The 19,504-nt window shown below is 38.0% G+C and overlaps 1 protein-coding gene across 3 annotated transcripts; it reads right to left on the bottom strand.

Annotated features, from left to right (window-relative positions):
- Window positions 1-64: 64 nt before the first annotated feature.
- On the bottom strand, window positions 65-19,343 carry HDAC10 (histone deacetylase 10). Of its 3 annotated transcripts, none has more exons than XM_071733796.1 (21): window positions 19,047-19,343; window positions 18,359-18,425; window positions 17,430-17,564; window positions 16,591-16,687; window positions 15,466-15,563; window positions 15,281-15,385; window positions 15,006-15,074; window positions 14,232-14,358; window positions 13,731-13,796; window positions 13,294-13,353; window positions 12,837-12,926; window positions 11,469-11,575; window positions 9,297-9,364; window positions 8,592-8,862; window positions 7,843-7,933; window positions 6,210-6,295; window positions 5,708-5,761; window positions 5,034-5,118; window positions 4,364-4,549; window positions 2,412-2,571; window positions 65-1,716 (listed from the first exon to the last, which is right to left on the bottom strand). In XM_071733796.1, exons 2-21 carry the CDS (start codon window positions 18,421-18,423, stop codon window positions 1,691-1,693), a joined length of 2,046 nt encoding a protein of 681 aa, XP_071589897.1. In that variant the 5' UTR covers window positions 18,424-18,425; window positions 19,047-19,343; the 3' UTR covers window positions 65-1,690. The 3 variants fall into 3 exon arrangements, 2 of the variants coding, with proteins under 2 accessions (XP_071589897.1, XP_071589896.1); XM_071733795.1 differs by having other exon boundaries at window positions 19,098-19,343; XR_011723941.1 differs by lacking the exon at window positions 65-1,716 and having other exon boundaries at window positions 2,433-2,571; window positions 4,364-4,494; window positions 19,098-19,343.
- Between the last annotated feature and the right edge of the window lie 161 nt (window positions 19,344-19,504).

Here is a 19,504-nt window from a genome sequence, read left to right as displayed (position 1 = left end):
TGCAGTCATTTGGCAATATTTGCAGTCTCATTCTCAGAAAATAACACATTTCTTTTCCTCATAATTCATGTTTTAATAAACTTTATTAAGGTCTTAGAAAAATACATATAAAAACATTTTTATTCAGAGAGTGGCTGTGGTAATGCAGCTGAATGGGAGAAGGGGAAGTTCGTTTCTTCCCTGGAAGGATTTTCCTGACTTCTAGCAGAAAAACCAAGTTGATTTTGTCTGGGATAAAAACATATTGGAAAAAAGCCAAACATATTCAAGTTTCTGTGTTTGTTTCTGTTAAGATATTTGATTTTCTGTTAGATTTATGACATTTTACTTGTTGCTCTTCTAAGTTATTTGTATGAAAACCACTAAATGGAAATGAAAAGACTGTTCTCCTGTGCATGCTGTAAGACAAGTAACATTAATTTCAAATCTGATTACAGGATCTAAAGCGTGGAAACCATATCTGAGAAAGCTTTTTCCTTGAAAATCCTGAATTGCCAAATAACCATGTTTTGGTTTGTTTTTTTTTCAGAGAGTGGGATAGAGAAGATGCAAATAAATCTCCCATTTTGAAAACTTCTTCAAGTTAAAGTTTGGCTGTTGCTAAAGTAAATACTGCATGGAGTTTGAAGTGACTTTTAAAGAAATTCAGAACTTAAACCCTGTATTCTTCCACTTTTTTTTTGTGAAAATGTTTGACATCTAGTCAAACATTTAGTCTTTTAGTTCCTTTTGAAACAGACCTTAATTTCAAAATGTTCAAGTATAGGGTCCATCCAGCAATAACTGAAAACCAGTACAAAAGAGAAGGAAATCACTGGGAGCAGTTATAAAAAGACAACTGGAAAGACAGATTTAGTAATTCAAATTATGTCAAGTTGGCCCCAGAACAAATGTGATCTAAAGTTTTTAAAATCAAAATCAACATGACTGAGGTTACAGTAACAAAGAAAGTACTTCTGCACACAAGCCCCAAATAAGATGTGGAATGCTGCAGAACAAGGCATGCTCTGGTGATTGCCTCAGGAAGTTTAATTTTGAGAATTCACATGTTGGCCTTAGGCCACTACCAGGTCTCTGGGAAGCTTATTTGTTATACAGACAATTTACATTTGAAAAGAAGGCAGAGTGAAGTCCTCTCTACGCTACTTAATTACATATTTGTAATTTTGTATATGCAAAATATTTTTCTTCTTTCTCTCATGCCCTGTATAGTTCAGGAAATTAAACTGGATCCTCACTGGTGTGACATAGGACATACATTACTTTAACTGTTCAGCTGCTTTTCTTCCTTCACCATGTTAGGTGAATCCTTTGAATCAGATTATGAAACTAAATTTCATTAATCTGAAGAACCTGATGTTAAATTTTAAATCCCAGTGAAATGGGGGTGGTGGCAGCAGTGCAAGCACTCTGGTATTATTTTGAATAATATTAAAATGTTTTGGCTGTTATGATTGCTCATTTCAGATGCCTGTCACAAATGATACAGTCTCCAATTTGCAGTAATAAAGTACAACAGTTGTTTTCAAGTGTCAGTCTTGAATAATGAGTGCCAGTATAGAATTTGGAAGCACAGTTCTCCAGCTGAAAAAAAATTCTGTTCAGATATCAACCTCTTCTTTTCTTGATGATTTAGAAGGCAACATGAACTGCAACACATTTCCTTCTGCTGCATAAAGTGATTCTGAAGTCAATTCCTTGAAATCTCATCCTTCACTGAAAAGAACATCAGTAAGACAGAGTTACTAATCAAATTCATATTGTAATTCCCAGCCCCATAAGAATATTTTTATTGGAATCAGACCACTGCTCTTGGCCATTTCTTCTGAAAGCAAGCAGGGCACTTTGTTTCAGAGAGAGATGCTTACCTTTATAATTGCTTTTTCTGTTGAAAACCAGAGGTTACTCAGTAAAGAAGTGTTTCTAGACAAATATGCTTGAAAACATTCACATCTGCCTAATCTGATGCCAGTACAAATGCAGTACCCAATCCTCAGCTGTTGGTGAGTGTACTTTAAACATGACATGACTGTTAAGTGATTTGTGGACAAGTTGAATGAATAACAAAGTCACCTTATTCTGGACAATATTTAGAAAACACATTAGAATCAGAGCCAGCACACGTCCTATACACTGCTCTTTAAGCACCTAATATTTTGGTATTTTCATTTCAAAATTTTGGAGTTACAGTATTCAAAGTTCTGAAGGGTACAGCTGTTATGCTGCGAGATTTGGTGCTTTCTGGCTCAAGTGGCAGAACTAAAACCAGAGTTTCATCCTTTTCACATTAGATTTATGTTCTCCCCCTGACTTTAATATACAACTGACTTACAGGATCCATCTCTATTTTATAATCTTTTCACAAGCCTGCAGGTATTAATAAGAACTAAAGATAAAACCAGACAACGTACCTGAACACTGAAGCATTTTCCATTCCTGCTGAAACTGGTCTCTTAATGTTTTTATTTTATTTGCTTTTTCTTGAGTAGGAGGTACATAGATGCCAAAGTGAGGTGTAGAAGCACCCAATAATGCTTTCTCAACACTTTGAATTAGATTTCTCTCTGTATCCTGTTTGAGAAAACAATAATTACTCCTGTGGACCCAAGTTTGTTTCAGAAATAAATATTTTAAAACAAGCTTATGTAATTATGTTGCTAGTGTTAGTAGCAATGAGCAGCTTTCAATTTTAAAATAAAAATGTGTCGAGTGTTTTTTTCTGACAAAGTTAAGTTATTTTTTTCTCCTGTAGAACTTGTTTTTTTTTTCAAAAAGTTTTGCTTTTATGATTGAAAAGAAACAGTGTTGGTTTAAAAATAGAAACTGTTAGGAGGGAAGGGGAGTGAGAAGCTTGTTTACTTCATGCATCATTTATTCTCTAGCTGTAGAAAAGTGATGCATTTTGCTTCATCAAAACATTTTTTGGACTTCTGTCAGTATAGATCAATGTCCTTTGCTCAGAGAAATAATACTCTGAGGTGTCCATAGTATATGAGGATTATTAGCATTTATTTTGAAGACTGTAACTAATTTATTTTTAAAATATAAGAGTTCTTTTTCCATTTTTTCTAAAAAGCCAAGCAAACACATTGGAAAATCCCCACATATTAGATAACCCTGCTATGAAGCTACCTGCAGAGTGTCACTATACAAGTCTCAGTAATTTCTTAAATACCTATGGCTAACTTCCTTTTATCTCTGAGTTTACCATTCAGCATATCAGTAACTCTTTCAGTTTCACACTTCTGATTAGTAATGTGCAAATACACTACCTCTGGGTACTGTACATCAATGTACAAATTATATTAGGTTAGACAATTTACAAGACAGTTTTATTTAAAATAAAACAAATTACACTTGAGAAGACTATAAAGTATGTCAAAATCTACTTAATTGGCAGCTTAATGAATAGTATGTCTTTAATCAGATACTTGCTGAGAAACAGATTTGAATAAAATTGCATACATTAACACTTATTCATTGTTTTTCATTAAAGAAGAAGTAGAAGACACAAAAACAACCAAAAGTTACTGTTTCACAGGACACATATGGAAATTGAGTTACTCACAGCTACAAGATGCTGCAGAGACCAAGAGTATAAACCGAGCTCTTTAAGAGATTAGACAAATTCATGGAAGATACACTGGCATTTATCACACACTGGTCTGGATACAGCATCCCATTTACTCAATTTAAAATTCTTAATGCAGTAGTGTATAGAAAAACTAGATTAGGGAAAGTTACTCCTTTATTTCCTTTCCTGTACTCTGTGAGAAACATGAAGCTCAGGTAGACTGGTCCTAAGTTATGTATTATGGCAATTAAGATAACTTAAACCAAAAAGGCTTATGTCCTTGATCTTCTGCATGGCAGAAATAATGTATAATAAAATACAGCATGGGGAAGAGGAGAGGAAATTTAGTGTTTTATGATAAACAGGACCATGGGCTGCTTTCAGTCACATTTGATGGAAAGAGGCAATATAAACAACAGAAATCTTTTTTCAGGAGACAACTCTGAGCTGTGAAACTCAGGTGGAAAGGGAAGCTGATTCCCACGTTGTGACAAACTGTCAGAACACCTACTGTCTACATGCACAACCATGGGCTTGCATTCACACCTCAGCTTCTCAGTCATGCAGACCACCTACAGCTCAGTGTGTGTCTGTGTCTGGTCTTGTTCTCAGGCCAGAGAGAACTTGGGCTGTTTGAGTGGGAACTTATGGGTACCAAGACAGCCAGTATAGATACAGCCAATATTGTCTCCTGGGCAGTTTGTAGCACTTCATACCAAGCATGCTGCTGCTTGATTGATCTTCTACCCCTGGCACTTTGAGGCATCACAGCTTAGCCCCAGTTCTTACCTTGATCACTGCAAAAATTCGAGACTCGGCTAATCCTCCCAGTAAAGCAAAAAGCAGAGAAATCCCACTTATTCCAAGGCTCTGGTTTGGTCCAACAGCTATTACTGTCAGGTTAGGCTGGTAACTGTATGCTATAGGAAGAATGAATCCAAGTACAGCAGAAAAGAAGTCATTTCCTTCAGCATCCTTTAACAACAATGAGAAATTGTTTAGAATAAATGTAAAGCCCCAGAGTCCCAGCTATAAAGCAAAATATAAGGTTAATCTCAAAAAGCTTTTGACTAGCCTAAGAAACAGGATACTGATCTATTTTCACAGCAATTTCTATATTAAACATGCAGATTAGTCATCTTTTCCTTAGTATCTTTGCCTGATAACTGCCTTCTTGAGGATGAACCACAGTAGCTACATTCTTTCTTTCCTCAAACCTACATATTCCAGGACACTTTAAAGCTCTGTGAAGGAGTGGTATCCTGGCAAGGGCAAGAAAATAAAATATTTTTCAAGGTCCAAATTGCAGTTAGGGGTGTAATTCTCAGTGTCATTTTATGATTTTGTAAATATTGTAAATATTATTTTAATAATTATTTAGTAATTATTATTTTAATAATACTGTAAATACTATTTTTTTAACAAACATTTTATCTTGTTTCCAGAAAATTAATCTTACCTCTTCCCAGTTTAGAGAAATATAGTGCTTGGAGCTGTTTTTTCCAGACTGTTCTTTGTCACAAATATGTATAATGAGTATTTTTCTGTAAATAAAAGCACATTCAAGTATTTAACCAACTATTTCCAATGGGATTAAGAGATCTTTTCTTTCATCATAGTTTAAATAATTTGTAACACAGAAGCAAATAACTATTTGCATTACTACATGCCATAATGTAAATATCAATTGAAACTAAAATCCTTTTAAGGCATTTTTAAAATAAGTATTAAAGACTGTAGGCAAAGTACTTTTAAGAAAAAGGGGAATTGGCAAAAAAATTTAGAGATAAGTAAAGATGACTTTCAATAAGGAACTCAGCATCAGCAGTATGTGTCACCTGCAGTTATAGAAGGGTATACCCTATTTAAAGAAGGCAATTATTACTTTATATTTTCAATATTTTCAAAAATAATCTAAATTTCAATTAGTATAAGATTATACTTTGAACCTACCACTAAACTCATGAAGTGGCACTGAGAGCAGTTTGTCTTTATAGATAGATTTGGGGATAATTTGTACTTTGTCTCAAGACAAACTTAATAAACATCAGCTCATGATTGAATCCTCAGTGCAAATTCCATCATACACAGATCCTTTAGGATCTGATTCCCTGAAGTAAAAAGAAAACTTACCCATCTTCTGTGTTTGGTATGATTTGCATGTCTCCAACAAAGATGCAAAGCACCCTACAGAAACCAATGTAAAATATACACATATTTACATCTATGAGTTACATTTTTAATTAGTGCAGTCTGTTTAAAGAGTTTGCATGTACATTAAATGCATAAAAGAATGTATATTGTTTGTGAACCTGGTCCATTAGAAGTGTAAAGAAAACACATTTATGACATCCTTTTCTCTCACTGAATACTACAGAGAAATGATAAAAATCAAGCAAATGTCCTCAGGCCAAAAGCAATCAAAACCTGACAAAGAGCCAGCAGTCATTCCTACAACGTTTGGCCTTTGGTAAGGCAAAAAGGTTTTGTTGGCATGTACATTATTGTCTGTACTAAATATTGAAACTGCTGTGCATATGGAGATGATATTTCTTTTAAAATGAAACCTTCAAAGGATTTGCCATATGTCACACACTTTTGTCTAAGGACATAAAACATAAAAGATTAAAATTACCTTTGAAATCCAAACTGAACAGCATGTTTTAGTGCAACAGCACCAGAAATGGAAGATACAGGTGATTCTGCAATTCCATTGCACACCTACAAAATACATTTTTAATTCAGAAATAATGCTGCACAAGACCATGTCAATCTTTATTGTAACAACTATATTTTTACTTTTAATGTGTATTTCAAAGAAAGCTACAGCTGTATGAAAGGGATCTTAATGATCTATCATAGTAGGGTTACCATTATCTGCAGAAAGGGTGTATTTGATTATTACACCAAGAGCTGTTCTATTTCTTCAAAAGTATTGTGCTAGGCTGAAAGGCAACTGTAAAAATAGCTATTGCAGGTGGATCATCTTTCTTTTGCAGGAGAGCATCTTTCCTGGTGTTGTTGATAGTCAGCAGAATGGATACCTCAGCGTGCCAGGAGGCAAACTGCATCAGAAAATTAAACCCTGTGAAAAGGAGGCTGCCCCTGAATGTTAATTCTGACCCTTTCTTTAACCTAGGCAAGCTATTCATTTCTGGAAAATACAATGACAGTGTTACTCAGTCAGCCTTACAGTTTTCATTTGTGCTGTGTCACTCTGAAGGAATCTAAGCAAAAGGATAATGGATGCTTCCACTCCTCTTTGTATTAGTCAACACAAAACGCTCATCTTAGTGTCTTCAACTCATGAGAAGTTCTATTTCTCTTTGTCAGTTCCCATTTTTTTAATCTATTCAAAGACTTTTCTAGAGCTATGTGCAGTCTATATTAGCAATTTGTTCACAAGTTCTACATATGTGACTTCCAACAGCAAGAAGATGGCTTACAAGAAAGAGGCCAGTTAGTCTTCCTTCCAGGCCTAAAAAAGATTTTAAAACTCTAAAGAGAGTTTTTAGTTCCAAGAGAGAGACTGGTTTATGATCATGTAATAATCTTTCATTTTCTTAACTTGCTTGCAGTTTTCCTCTATATATAAAAACTTGGAGAAGGAAAAATACAAACATGCACCCTCTGAGCCTGCCTTTTCTATATTCTTGACCCTGCAAGAATCAAAATGCTGAACTGGAATTACTCTGTTCAAAATTACAGCATATGGTGCTGTTTTCTACAGCTCCACTAAAGCACTGTGTGTGTGTAAATCAAAATAGATTTCACTAAATATCTGTACAAACAATGGTAAGTGGATGCAGCTGCACATAGCATAGCATCTTGTAATGAAGGGTAATGCAGAAGTAAACTCTTTCCTATAGAGAGAAGGCAAAACTCTGCTCTGAGACAGGAGCATTTTTGACATTTCTTGCTCAGATTTCTTGCTGCTGCTCACTGGTGCTCAATAGATCAACTTCTGCTCCCCCAAGGCTTGAAGAAAATCAGAAAGTTCTCACTAACTCATCTGCTGTAACTGCAGAAAAGCAGGACAATGTCTTGCCCAAAGATCATTGGAAAGATGTTTTGGGGCTAACAATTATCCCTAAATAATTGTTTTCTCAACTTCTATACTCACTCTTGTAGCTAAACATATCTAGCTGAGATTAGTGGAGCTGTCAATGACACAGTAACCAGTATCTAGGCAACAATATAGTGAAGCAGAAATCTGAGGAATCTGACTCTCTCTCCCACCCCCTAAGATCACAAGAGTTTATTATTACCTCCTTCCTGAGTATTTTATCTAGGACAGCCAACATATTGCCAAGAGAGAGCAAAACTTTGTCTTCTTTCACAAGGTCTGCATAAAAGCCACTGTAAAATAAATTATACAAAGGAGAACTACATTAGAGGCAGCAATGCTTTCAAAGAGGAAAATGCTACTCAGCAGTTATTATTGATGGGGTTACACTTTGTGTAGGTGCTACACATTCACTATCAAAAACCCAGCTTTAGCAGGAAGATTAAAGCATTGCTGCCTGATAGTCTCGAGCTCTCTAAACCTGTCTCCATTCTCCACTGGAAAGAAAACAAAAAGGTCTGATAATATTCAGGAAACAGAGGTCTGTCAAAAATCTGGCGTTCTAAGATAACAAATTGAGCTTTTCAAATCAGAGCAATGTGGTGTTTTTCCCAGCTAAAAGCAAATACAGAGCTTTAATGGTCCATCTTAGCAAAATCTGTTTCTAAATCAAAATGTTTGCAACATCTCCATTGAAATAATTTTTTCTAAAAGTATTCTGATTAGTTCTTTAAAGGACTTCAAAGCTACAAGTTGTAACAAATGAAGACTAATGTCTTCATTTTTCAAAGGAAGAAACTGGCTATAATTGCCTAGACTAAGGCCAAAAACAGCAGCAGAGGCAAAAAAAAAAAAAAAAAAAGCAACAAACATCAGAGATAGAGGTAGATAGTCTGTACAGAGACCTCTCATCCTCATAATTATGTTGAAAATTAAATAGATATGACCAACCTGACAAGACCTTTTATTTCATTTTGGTCCACTTCCTTCACCAAATGAACAGGTACAGTGAGCAAATGTGGTGAAGCTTTAGAGTCAGTTGTTGCTGTTTTGATGGGAGGCACTGGGAATAGAATGTTTTTCATGTGGATTTCCAAAAATCTTTCTACTTTGACAACTTCATCATTGTTAGTTATCTTAAATTCATCTTCCGTGGCAGGATTTGGGTTAGCCTTCTTTAGTAAAAGTGATTTGGTGCTCAAATTTTGTAAAAATGATGTGTCTAGAGAAAAAAAGAAAAAGAAAAAAAAGAGGGGTTTCACATGTATTGATTCCTGAGCATGTGTGTTAATATTTGGTTACATTTATTTAGCACTAGCTACAATGTTTCCTCTCACAGATGTTATTTTTCAGCATATTTGTTTTAATGTAGTGAAAGGTCATAAATGATAATACACTTTACAGCCCTGATTTTGACACAGAAAACAGCATTCTCAAATAGAGAAACCAAAGCACTACTCTTTGACATGATTTTTTGCCAACTTCAGGAGTTCTTTTCAGGTCAGCTGAAGGTCTTGAATGAAGCCTCAAACTGCTTCATCGGTCACTTGATGAATAGCTGGTAGTTCAATTACTTTAATCCAATGGTATTAATTATTTTAAATGTCCTTATGAATCCATTTACCTATCACATTTGATTGAAGAAAGAGTTATTACCTTCATGCATTAACCATTTCCAGTAGGGTTTATGTGCTGCTCTCACATTTTGAAAAGATTCAACAGCACTACAAAAGAAACATGATTAATGGTAACAGCACTACTGAAAACACAGGAAACATAACTTGTTGGGATGAGGTCAGGAAGGCCAGGGCACAGTTGGAGCTGAACTTGGCAAGGGATGAGAAAAATAACAAGAAGGGATTCTACAGGTATGTCAATGAAAAAAAAAAAAGTTAAAGAAAACATAATCCCCCTTGAAAAGCAAGAATGGTGAGCTAGTTACAGCAGATGAGGAAAGGGCTGAGGTTCTCAACAACTTTTTTTCCTCAGTCTTCACTTGCAACCTCTGCCAACACCTCCAAAGTTAAAAAAAACACAAGGTGGAGATTCTGGCAGTGAAGTCCCTCCCACTGTGTATGAGAATCAGGTTTGTGACCACCTGAGGAATCTGAATATCCATAAATCTAGAGAACCTGATGAGACACATCCCAGAGTCCCTGAGAGAATGAGCTGATGCAGTCACCAACCCATTCTCTGTGATATTTGAAAGTCAGGGCAGTCAGGTGAATTCCCTAGTGAATGGAAGAAGGGACATATTACACCCATTTTTAAAAAGGGTAGTAAGGAGGACCCTGGGAACAACCAAACTGTCAGCCTCCCCTCTGTGCCTGGGCAGATCATAGAGCAGATTCTCTTAGAAGGTCTGATTAGGCACATGGAGGACAGGGAGGTGACCAGAGACAGCCAGCATGGCTTCACTGATGACAAATCCTGCCTGATGATAGTGACTTTCTATGACAGAGTGACTATATCAGTGGACAAGGGATGACCTAGTGATGTGATCTATCTGGACTTCTGCAAGGCCTCTGACACAGTCCCCTACATCCTACTCACCAAGCTGGAAAGATATGGGATTTGATGGGTCAACTGTTCAGTGGATAAGGAATTGGCTGGACAGTCACATCCAGAGGGCAGTGGTCAATGGCTCGAAGTCCAGATGGAGGCCAGTAACAAGTGGTGTCCCTCAGGGTTCCATACTGGGACCTGTACTGTTTCACATTTTTATCAATGATATAGACAGCAGGATTGAGTGCACCACCAGCAAGTTTGCAGATGACAGCAAGCTGAGTGGTGCAGGTTTGCAGATGACAGCAAGCTGAGTGGTGCAGGTTTGCAGATGACAGCAAGCTGAGTGGTGCAGGTTTGCAGTTGACAGCAAGCTGAGTGGTGCTGTTGATATGCCAGAGGTATGGGGTATCACCCAGAAGTACCTGGACAAGCCACAGAGGTGCTCCCAGGTGAACCTTATGAGGCTCAACAAGACCAAGTGCAGGGCCCTGCACCTGGGTCAGAACAATCCTCATTATCAATACAGGCTGAGAGATGAGGAGATAGAAAGCAGCCCTGTGGAAAAGGACTTGGGGGTGCTGGTGGGCAAGAATCAGGACATGAACCAGTGTGTGCTTGCAGCCCAGAAGGCCAATTGCATCCTGGGCTGCATCAAAAGAAGTGGGGTCAGGAGATCGAGAGAGGTGATTCTGCCCCTCTACTCTGGTCTGATAAAACCTCACCTGGAGTACTGCATCCAGCTCTGGAGCCCTCAGTACAGGAAGGACATGGACCTGATGGAATGGGTCCAGAGGAAGGCCATGAAAATGATCAGGGGGCTGGAAAATCTGTCCTACAAAGAGGCTGAGAGGGCTGGTGTTTTTCAGCCTGGAGAAAAGAAGGCTCTGGGGAGACCTAACAGTGACCTTCCAGTACTTGAAGTACAAGAAAGCTGGAGAAGGACTGTGTACAAAGGCCTATGGGGCAATGAGGATGAGGGGCAATAGTTTCAAATTACAGAAGAGTAGATTTAGATTGGATGTTAGGAAAAAGTTCTTTACCATGAGGGTAGTGGAAAAATGGAACAGGTTTCCCAGTGAGGTAGTTGAGGCCTCAGCCCTGGAGATATTCAAGGTGAGGCTCAACAAGGCTCTGAGCAACCTGATCCAGTTGATGATGTCTCTGCTTACTGCAGGGGGGCTTGGACTAGATGACCCTTAAAGGTCTCTTCCAACCCAAACCACTCTATGATTCTGTGATATTAAAACCTTGTTTCAGCATGCATTTCTTTAGTCTCTTTGATAAATACATGGATGGTTCTAAAATTCTTCATATCCTTACCTTAGAGAAGGTGCCATTTCTCCAGTTATATGAGGTACAGGATCTCCAAGCAAAGTTTTTACAGTCATGCAGACTGATTCAGACAATGACTTTAAGTGGTATCCACCCTAGAAAAAAGTATTTTGTGTCATGTAAGGAACATGTACTTGTAACATATATCTGAGTATAATAATGGAAAATAAATAGAGCATTTGAAATATTCTGAATTTACAGAAATGGAAGATGATATAAGCACAAGTCAGGGGTTTTCAATATAAAAACAGTAAGTTAGAGGCTACTTGCTGAACTTCCCCATCAGTCAATTCACTTTATCATGGTTCAGTTCATTTTGGAAATCACTCATGACTTTACAATGGAAGCCTTAGAAGCATAAACCTTCTCCATTCCTATCCATGAAACAAACAATTCTCGTGGAAGATTCCTCAGAAGGCAAATGCTATCACTGTTATCTAAAATGTCTGTTTAAGGGAAATCTCCCAGAGCCTGACACTTAACATATAGTTGTTCTAAAGGTTTGGCAGAATTTGGAGAACTGAAGCTAGACTGAAGACTGCAGCTGACAGACTGCTTCTTGCATGCCACCCGTGGAGCAGTCACATCATCTGTGTTAGAAGAGGATTTTTATTTGCATTTCAGCCAGTAGACAGAAATATCTGCCTCAAGGATGAGGGAAGCAAGGTCATGAAAACAGAGGTCAAGTGAATCAATGCATTAACAGCTTGTTCTTGGAGATGATGTTGGCACTACCATTGCCACATGCTTACTTACCAGAAAAGCCACTGTTTTTTAACAAGCAGTAGAACAAGGGAGTTGAAATTTAGGCCTCAGAAGAATGAAACATTTTAAATTTTTTTTCAGAAAGAGTTCTTAAAAAAAAAAAAAAAGCTTGCATAGAGGCTTTTAATAAAAAAAAAAAGAGGAAATCTAGTGAGGATTCCATTAGTAAGTAGGAATATATTGAAGTTACAGGTTTTTTGAACTCTCCTGGAGTAAGACATACTTGTAGAAACACTGGTAACACACTAAATAAATTTTAATGAATTTTGGGATTATCTTGAGTAGCAGACTAGTCACTGTTCACCAGAACTGAACAGATCTGTGGAGGATATGTTTTTTTGAACAATGAGTATATGTTCTTCTCTGTTTCAACATAGTAAGTTAAAAAAAGAATCAGTCTTTAAGACATGCATTTCTTTTAATGTGTAAGAGCATTGTCAAAACTTAGCCATTTTGCACTCCTCATTCTCAAAAAAGAAATTAAGAATAAATTACTATTTTAAGAAGTTTCTCTTCCTAGCTTCTAAGCTTGCACTGTATGGCTCTAGTACAAAGACCCTTCCAATGGGAGTACATTTCCAAAGTCTTTACCTCCAGGATGACACACAGCTTTCCATTAGCTAACTGCATCAGGAAATGGGTAAGGTGGGCAAAAACCTCAGGAGTGGCATTCATCTGACCCTAAACAAAGAAAAAAACCCGAGACAAATCCTTGAGTCAAAACCATGAGTAATCCCTATCCCCCCATACAATCTGAAATATATGAGTCTGAGTGGGAATACTGGGACACTTGCCTCTCTTTTTATCTAATAAAATGCTCAACCAACTGCATTAAAGGAAGGTGCAAAACCAAACACATTCATTATGCCTATGTGATAATTTGTCTTTACATGTTTTGTTGTAGTATTTAATGAGCTAGGGTCATCCTAAAGACTCAAACATGCATTTTTAGCTTGGTCAAAGCAAGTTCACCTAGGAATCACATGACATTTAAGAGGTAGGACAAACAGATTGATGATTGACAACACAAAGGCCACAAGTTACTTACTTCAGGGTCTCCAATTCCAGAATCATACCCAGAGGAGACAAGAACCAGTTCAGGATCAAACTGTTATAAAATAGAGAGAGTGGTAGCACATTCTTATGTCCTATTTTCAATTTTGTACTGGATTTCAAGTGTATCATGTTCAGCTGTTTTTTCAGCTAGAATATGAACAGAAACAAAGATTCTGCCTGAATAAAAAATTATATTAGCCTTTTATACTATTTTCACTCCTGATGGAGAGGTTGCTGATCATTATATTGATTATTTAAAAGCTAGCATTCTGTAAATATTATTCAGTCAATCAGAACATTATTTATACCAGAAGAAACAATGTGTTAACTCTGCTACTGGGAGCTACTGCATTTCTACAACAGTCGAAGGGTATTTGCTTAAAGAGTCTTTGGTTTTTCTATTCAAACAGCAGAGCAGTAAAAAATTACCTCAAAAGCCATTGGAAGCAGCACATGGAAAAATGCAGCAAGATAATCCGAATTTCCCATCCCAACCTACAAAATGTGAGGCACGAGTCATATTTTCCAGTTGGAATAGCAAATTTTCTAAGGTTCTTAAAGACTTCAGGGAGAGATAGTATCAAAAGTTAAAGATAAGGGAACCTTATGAGATCAAGGAAAACAAACTCCATTTAAGTGCAGAAATAGCCACCATTTTTCTCATGCCTTGAAACACTTTCTGTTTTGGTGCCTAGGCAAGATATTAAAGAAAAAGAACATGTATATATTTCTCCCCCTCTCTTTTTTCTTTTTAAACATTATCATATTCTGAGCCATATTTCTTAGCAGACATTGTATAGACAGGAAGAAGGCACACTGTGCCAAGACTGTGCCATGCAAGTGAAGCAGTGCACTTCTTGACAAGTGTTATGTCAAGCATGAGATAGAAAGCTATTGCATTTGCTTTGTTGTGCTGAAAACAATATTTACCTTATTCCAAGGCAAATTTATGTTAAAACCTTTTCCTTTTCCCAGACCCACAGCATCATAATCAGATTCTTTGAGTGATGGCCAGAATTCCTGATGTTCATAGCGATGCCAGGAAAAATACAACACACTGAAAGATACAAGAAACAAATCCAACTCGAGGAAAAGATCCTGAAAGCAACTTTATATCCTGATCCTGGTGGCTGTATTGACTGAAAGTGTGAAAACAGAACTGTTCTTTTCTCTTAGTTATCTTAATGGACTGTTGACTGCAAAACTTGGTACAGTGGGTCCAATGCCAAAATTAACCTAGGACAACAGCTAAAAAAACATTGTATGCATGCAACCCCTTCTCATCAAAATAAGGCATTTTCAGAAGAGCAGACCTGTTTCAAGGATCTAATTCTGTGACTTTTCAGAAAACAATATAAAGCTCATGTGTTTTATCCAAGGACTACTTGAATACATGAACTGAGAGATTCCCAAATAGAGAGGAGTGATACTACCTCAGTACTGTCACTGAGGGATCTAACTATTAGCTAACCAAAGTGGTCATATTGCTCATTTTGATTGTTATTCTTTACAATGGAATAAATTTACATATTTCTTTTTGTTAGAATTTTCCCTTTATTTGATAACAAGTGAAAACAGTGTGACTAAAATAATAAGAATGGTTTGTAAGATTCTAGTTTTAGAAAGTTAAGAAATCCTATTTATTACAGAGGAAAGCAATATTTAACCACTTAACATATTAAATAAATAAAATATCCTTCAAACCTTGGATCTTCTGCAAATATATATTGAGTTCCTTGACCATGGTGCACATCCCAGTCAACAATCAGGATTCTGTAATAATCAGTACAAGAAAACATTAATTAGAAGAACCACATCATCTTGATGTAAAGGAGGTACAGATAATATCTTTCTGTCCCAAAAGTTACATGACACCCAGAAAGCTCTAGACAATAATCTAAAGCAATACATTATCAAACAGTCATCTAAATGCCTTCCTTCCATATGCTAAGCTTCTCTAGGGTCAGCCATGCACTTACCTCTGTAGATGGTATTTCACTTTTGCATATTCTGCTGCAATAGCCACATTGTTGAACAAACAGAACCCGTTAGCTGCATTTCTCTGGCTGTGGTGACCTGGAGGTCTAAACCCAAGTTTTATATGGTTACTCACAACAAAGGAAATTTCGGGGAGAAGCGAAGACTTTCTTACATATTTTCTTACCTTACTAATGCCATTCCATTGCATACTTTTCCTGACATCACAGCATCCAACAGCTCCAAAGTTGCTCCTACTGCTAGTCTGGCACAGCGGTAAGTATTCTGAAAAAAGAGAATCTCTTAATTGTCACCAATCACCCATCAGCTGGTTTTAAACTAATTGTAGAATCATAGAAGAAAGTTAGGGGTTGGAAGGGACCTCAAAAGATCATCCAGTCCAACCCCCCCTGCCAGAGCAGGGTCAACTACAGCAGGTCACACAGGAATGCATCCAGGTGGGTTTTGAAGGTGGGAAGGAGACTCACTGGGCAGCCTCTTCCAGTGCTCTGTCACCCTCACAGTGAAAAAATCTTTCCTAATATTTATATGGAACTGCCTATGCTCCAGTTTATAACCACTGCCCCTTGTCCTATTGTTAGTAACCTCTGAGAAAAGCTTGACTCCATCCTCCTGGCACTTACCCCTTACATATTTATAAACCACATATGGCATGATTTTACACCCCTGGTAAACTGTCTTGACTTAAGTCTACCCTACTGAGGTTGTAAGCAGATTGTTGAAAACAATTTTACAGCACAAATTCCAGTGTTCTTTCTAATAGGTTCACCTGTGACTGTCATATCCTTTTGTAATGATATTCTCTCTTGAGCAGTTAAGAAACAGAAGGACATATTGAGCTGACTAGTGGAATAATATGGCATCTTTGAATGTAAGGAACGAAACCTCATAGAAACAAAACACGTAAGACAATCTCTATTACCTGGTAGCACAGCATTTAAGAGTGACTGTTAGCAAAATGGGATAATGCAGGTCAGTAATGGTCTACAGTGAGTAGACCACAGTGAGTCTACATCAAGTGACAGAAAAAGACCTAAAATTTGAGTAGTGTTCTACAACAGCATGATGCAGTTACAAACTAGATGACAGGACACTTAAACCAATTTAAATTACGGCAGTATATTAACTTGAAACACATAACAATAATTTAATAAATATAAGCAAGCAAAACATGCATTGCTAGTAGCAAAAAATGTATTGCTAATTTTTCCCTACTGAGAAAAGTGCCATTCAGATGCAAAAAACCACAAACACTTGTAACTCAGTATAGGAAACAGTTTAGCTTACACACCGGATGAAAGAAAAAAGCATCATAATTTCCAGAGACTCTTTTCAGTTCCTCTTCATTCATTGTTTGAGTGCTTTTTGCCACTTCCAGATGTTCTGGACTGCAGAAGAGAGAGGGGGATTAACACAATGCTTAACTAAGCAAACAGACCTAAAATATGGGTGTTTTTTTGCAAAATGCAATTAAAAGTAAGAGTATATATGTTAAAAGGGGCTTTTTGTGAGAGTTCACAAGTCCAGTAGATACTCTGGAACACTCGTTGCAGGATATAGAGGGAAAAAAATAAGGAATGCAATGAAAGCAAGGGTTCTTGGATGTCTTATGTATATGACAGTCTTCTTTTTCCAGTAGCAAAAGCATTTGTTTTCAAAAAAAGGCTCTTTGTCTATTTTGCAGTACACACTACATATATATATACCATCCCAACAAGAACTAAATGAGGACTCTGACAGTCATCAGTGTGTGAATTTTACAAAGTTTTTTACAAAGTTTTTTTTTGGAATTTTTTTTTTTAATTTTACAAAGTTTTTCTGTTTGGTTCACTCTGTCTCCAAGATGCTTGGGAGAAAGAGAAGGTTCTTATCTTTCTATAGAAATACTCATTTTGCTATGCTTTTTAAGGTCTTGTACCAATTTTAATTAGAAATTTACTTTTACTCTAATGTATAAGGCAGCATTTCTTTGCAATCATATTTCAGGACCTACACCATACCCAACACTATTAATCTAACTATAAGTGTAACACATTTTCCACTAAGGTTACTGGGATTTGTTGACCTGGAGATAGTAGATCTGTTATTTCACTGAATTAATCTGAATGGTGATGAAAGGAAGTTTCAGACCTGTGAACCAACAGGATCTCCTCCTCACTTCCTTCTCTGGCAGGCACAGGGACACATCTTTCCACAATACCATAATATTTAAGCCGCTCATAGGAGGATGACAATCTTTCTGGCACTTCAATGTCACAAACAGGACTAAAAATAAGCAATAATCATATTACTATAGCACCATAACAGGACAGCTAACACACACCCTTCATAATGCTTAGCTTTTAACCTCCCATTGTATGAGGATTCATTACTTGCATAGAGGCACACGATAGAGTAAAAGAAAAATAAAATCTTAAAATACTTTTTGCTTTGTAATTGTGCCAAAATGTGGTTCTAAAATACGTAAGCAGAAAAAATACATATGGTTCTTAAATAAAAAAGAAACACAGAAACATCATTTTTTGTTCCCTCTCTCACCACTGAAAGTAGCAATGCTGAACTACAGACACAGGAATGCTGAAATGAAAGGCTGTACATTACAGTGGAGGTGAACAGAGAACTGGTGTAACTAGGTAAATTAAAGCAAGTGGCATATACCAATTTCTGATTGAATGTAACTGACAGGTTTCAGCTGACTAATTATAGCTACATATTTTTTCCAAGTTCAATGATAAACAATTAAACAATTTATAAACAATTTAATTAGCTTTAACTTTATTTAGAGAGCTACTCAGATGCCTAAAGCTAAAAATTCTTGTTAAGGCCTACGAAACTGGAAGCCTACAACTTCTCAAATCCAGCTTCAGTTATCATTATAGCATCTGGATACAAATTAAGAATAAAATAAAACTCCAAAAGGAAAGAGGTGTTATTTACTAGAAAAATGGCAGGGTTTCTATCATTCTAGGTATTTCCAGTTCCAGTAAAAAAAAACTACATCTGCTTGGTACAGAAGTTCTAGTAAGAATCTGTTCATAAAAAGGACAGCAGTGACTTACTCGCTCCAAAGTAATTTATGAGTGGTCATCTCCTCATCGTAAACCAGCGCCGTTCCTGAAGCCATTGCTACAGACAGAACAAAACAAAAAATCCCAAGACACCCATTTTAGGCAAGAAGCAAACACGTATTAAAACAAACTTAGTATTTGTACTGGCTAGTGAGAATCTTAGTACACAGCATAGCTGCTTGATTTTGCAGTTTTGACTTCGTACTTACAAAACAAAATCAAAGAAAGCCACATAGAAGGAGCCCTGAGAAGATGGACGAGCAGTGAGGCAGCAGAGCCAAGCCAATGGCACAGGCCTGGACCCTGGATGCGTGCAGGTAAAATTCACCATCGTCTGAACTTACAGACCCTCAGTGCAGGTGTTTCTGGTGCAGGGGAAGGAGTCCCGCCACCCCTCCAAGCCCCCGGAGCCCTACCAGGAAGATCTGAGCATAGATCTTCCTGTCCCCACCATCACACACGGCTCCTCACCTGCCTCGGCTGATGTGAGAAGCAACAGCTACTTGCGAAAACTCAAATCAAAGCCCCCCAAGAATGACAAACGGGATTATATACAGCACGGACACGGCAACTGCACCGATCTGCTGCCCTTAAAACTTTTGCGGTCTCCCCAAAACCACCAAATGAGACCTTATTTAAAAGAAACAAAGAAACCAACGCGAAGAGGGCGGGGACAAACGTCTCAGCAGCCCGCCGGGCCGCCTCACCCAAGCCCCGGAGCCCGCCTTACCGTGGGCCGCGGGCCCGCTCCGCTCCCCGCCTTTATCCCGCCGGGGCAGCCCGGCAGCCCTGACACGGAGCCGCCCGAGCCCCGCAGCGGGTGCGCGGGAGACAGTGCCTCAGGGCCCGGGTCGGGCCGCGGGCAGGGCAGGGCTCGGCTTCCGGAGCGGTGAGGGCGGAAAAGCGGCGCTCCTCACTCAGGGCACGGGCCCGGGAACCCGGGGGCTCGCCCGCCCGCTCCTCCAGCAGCGGCGGCTCCGGGGAGTGCCGAGGAAAGGCTCCGCCCCGCTCCTGGCCCGGGGAGCGCGGCGGGAGGGCCGGAGGAAGGGGGCCGGGATGCCTCAATTTAATTTTTAGTTGCCGCTGTACCTTCCAGTGTTGTGTAACAGAAAGCCGTGAGCTATACGTAAAGAAAAA

Source organism: Heliangelus exortis, chromosome 1 (genome assembly GCF_036169615.1).
Source record: "Heliangelus exortis chromosome 1, bHelExo1.hap1, whole genome shotgun sequence".
NCBI lineage: Eukaryota > Metazoa > Chordata > Aves > Apodiformes > Trochilidae > Heliangelus > Heliangelus exortis.
Note: the sequence above shows the minus strand (reverse complement) of the source record. Positions and strands in the feature narration are given on the sequence as shown.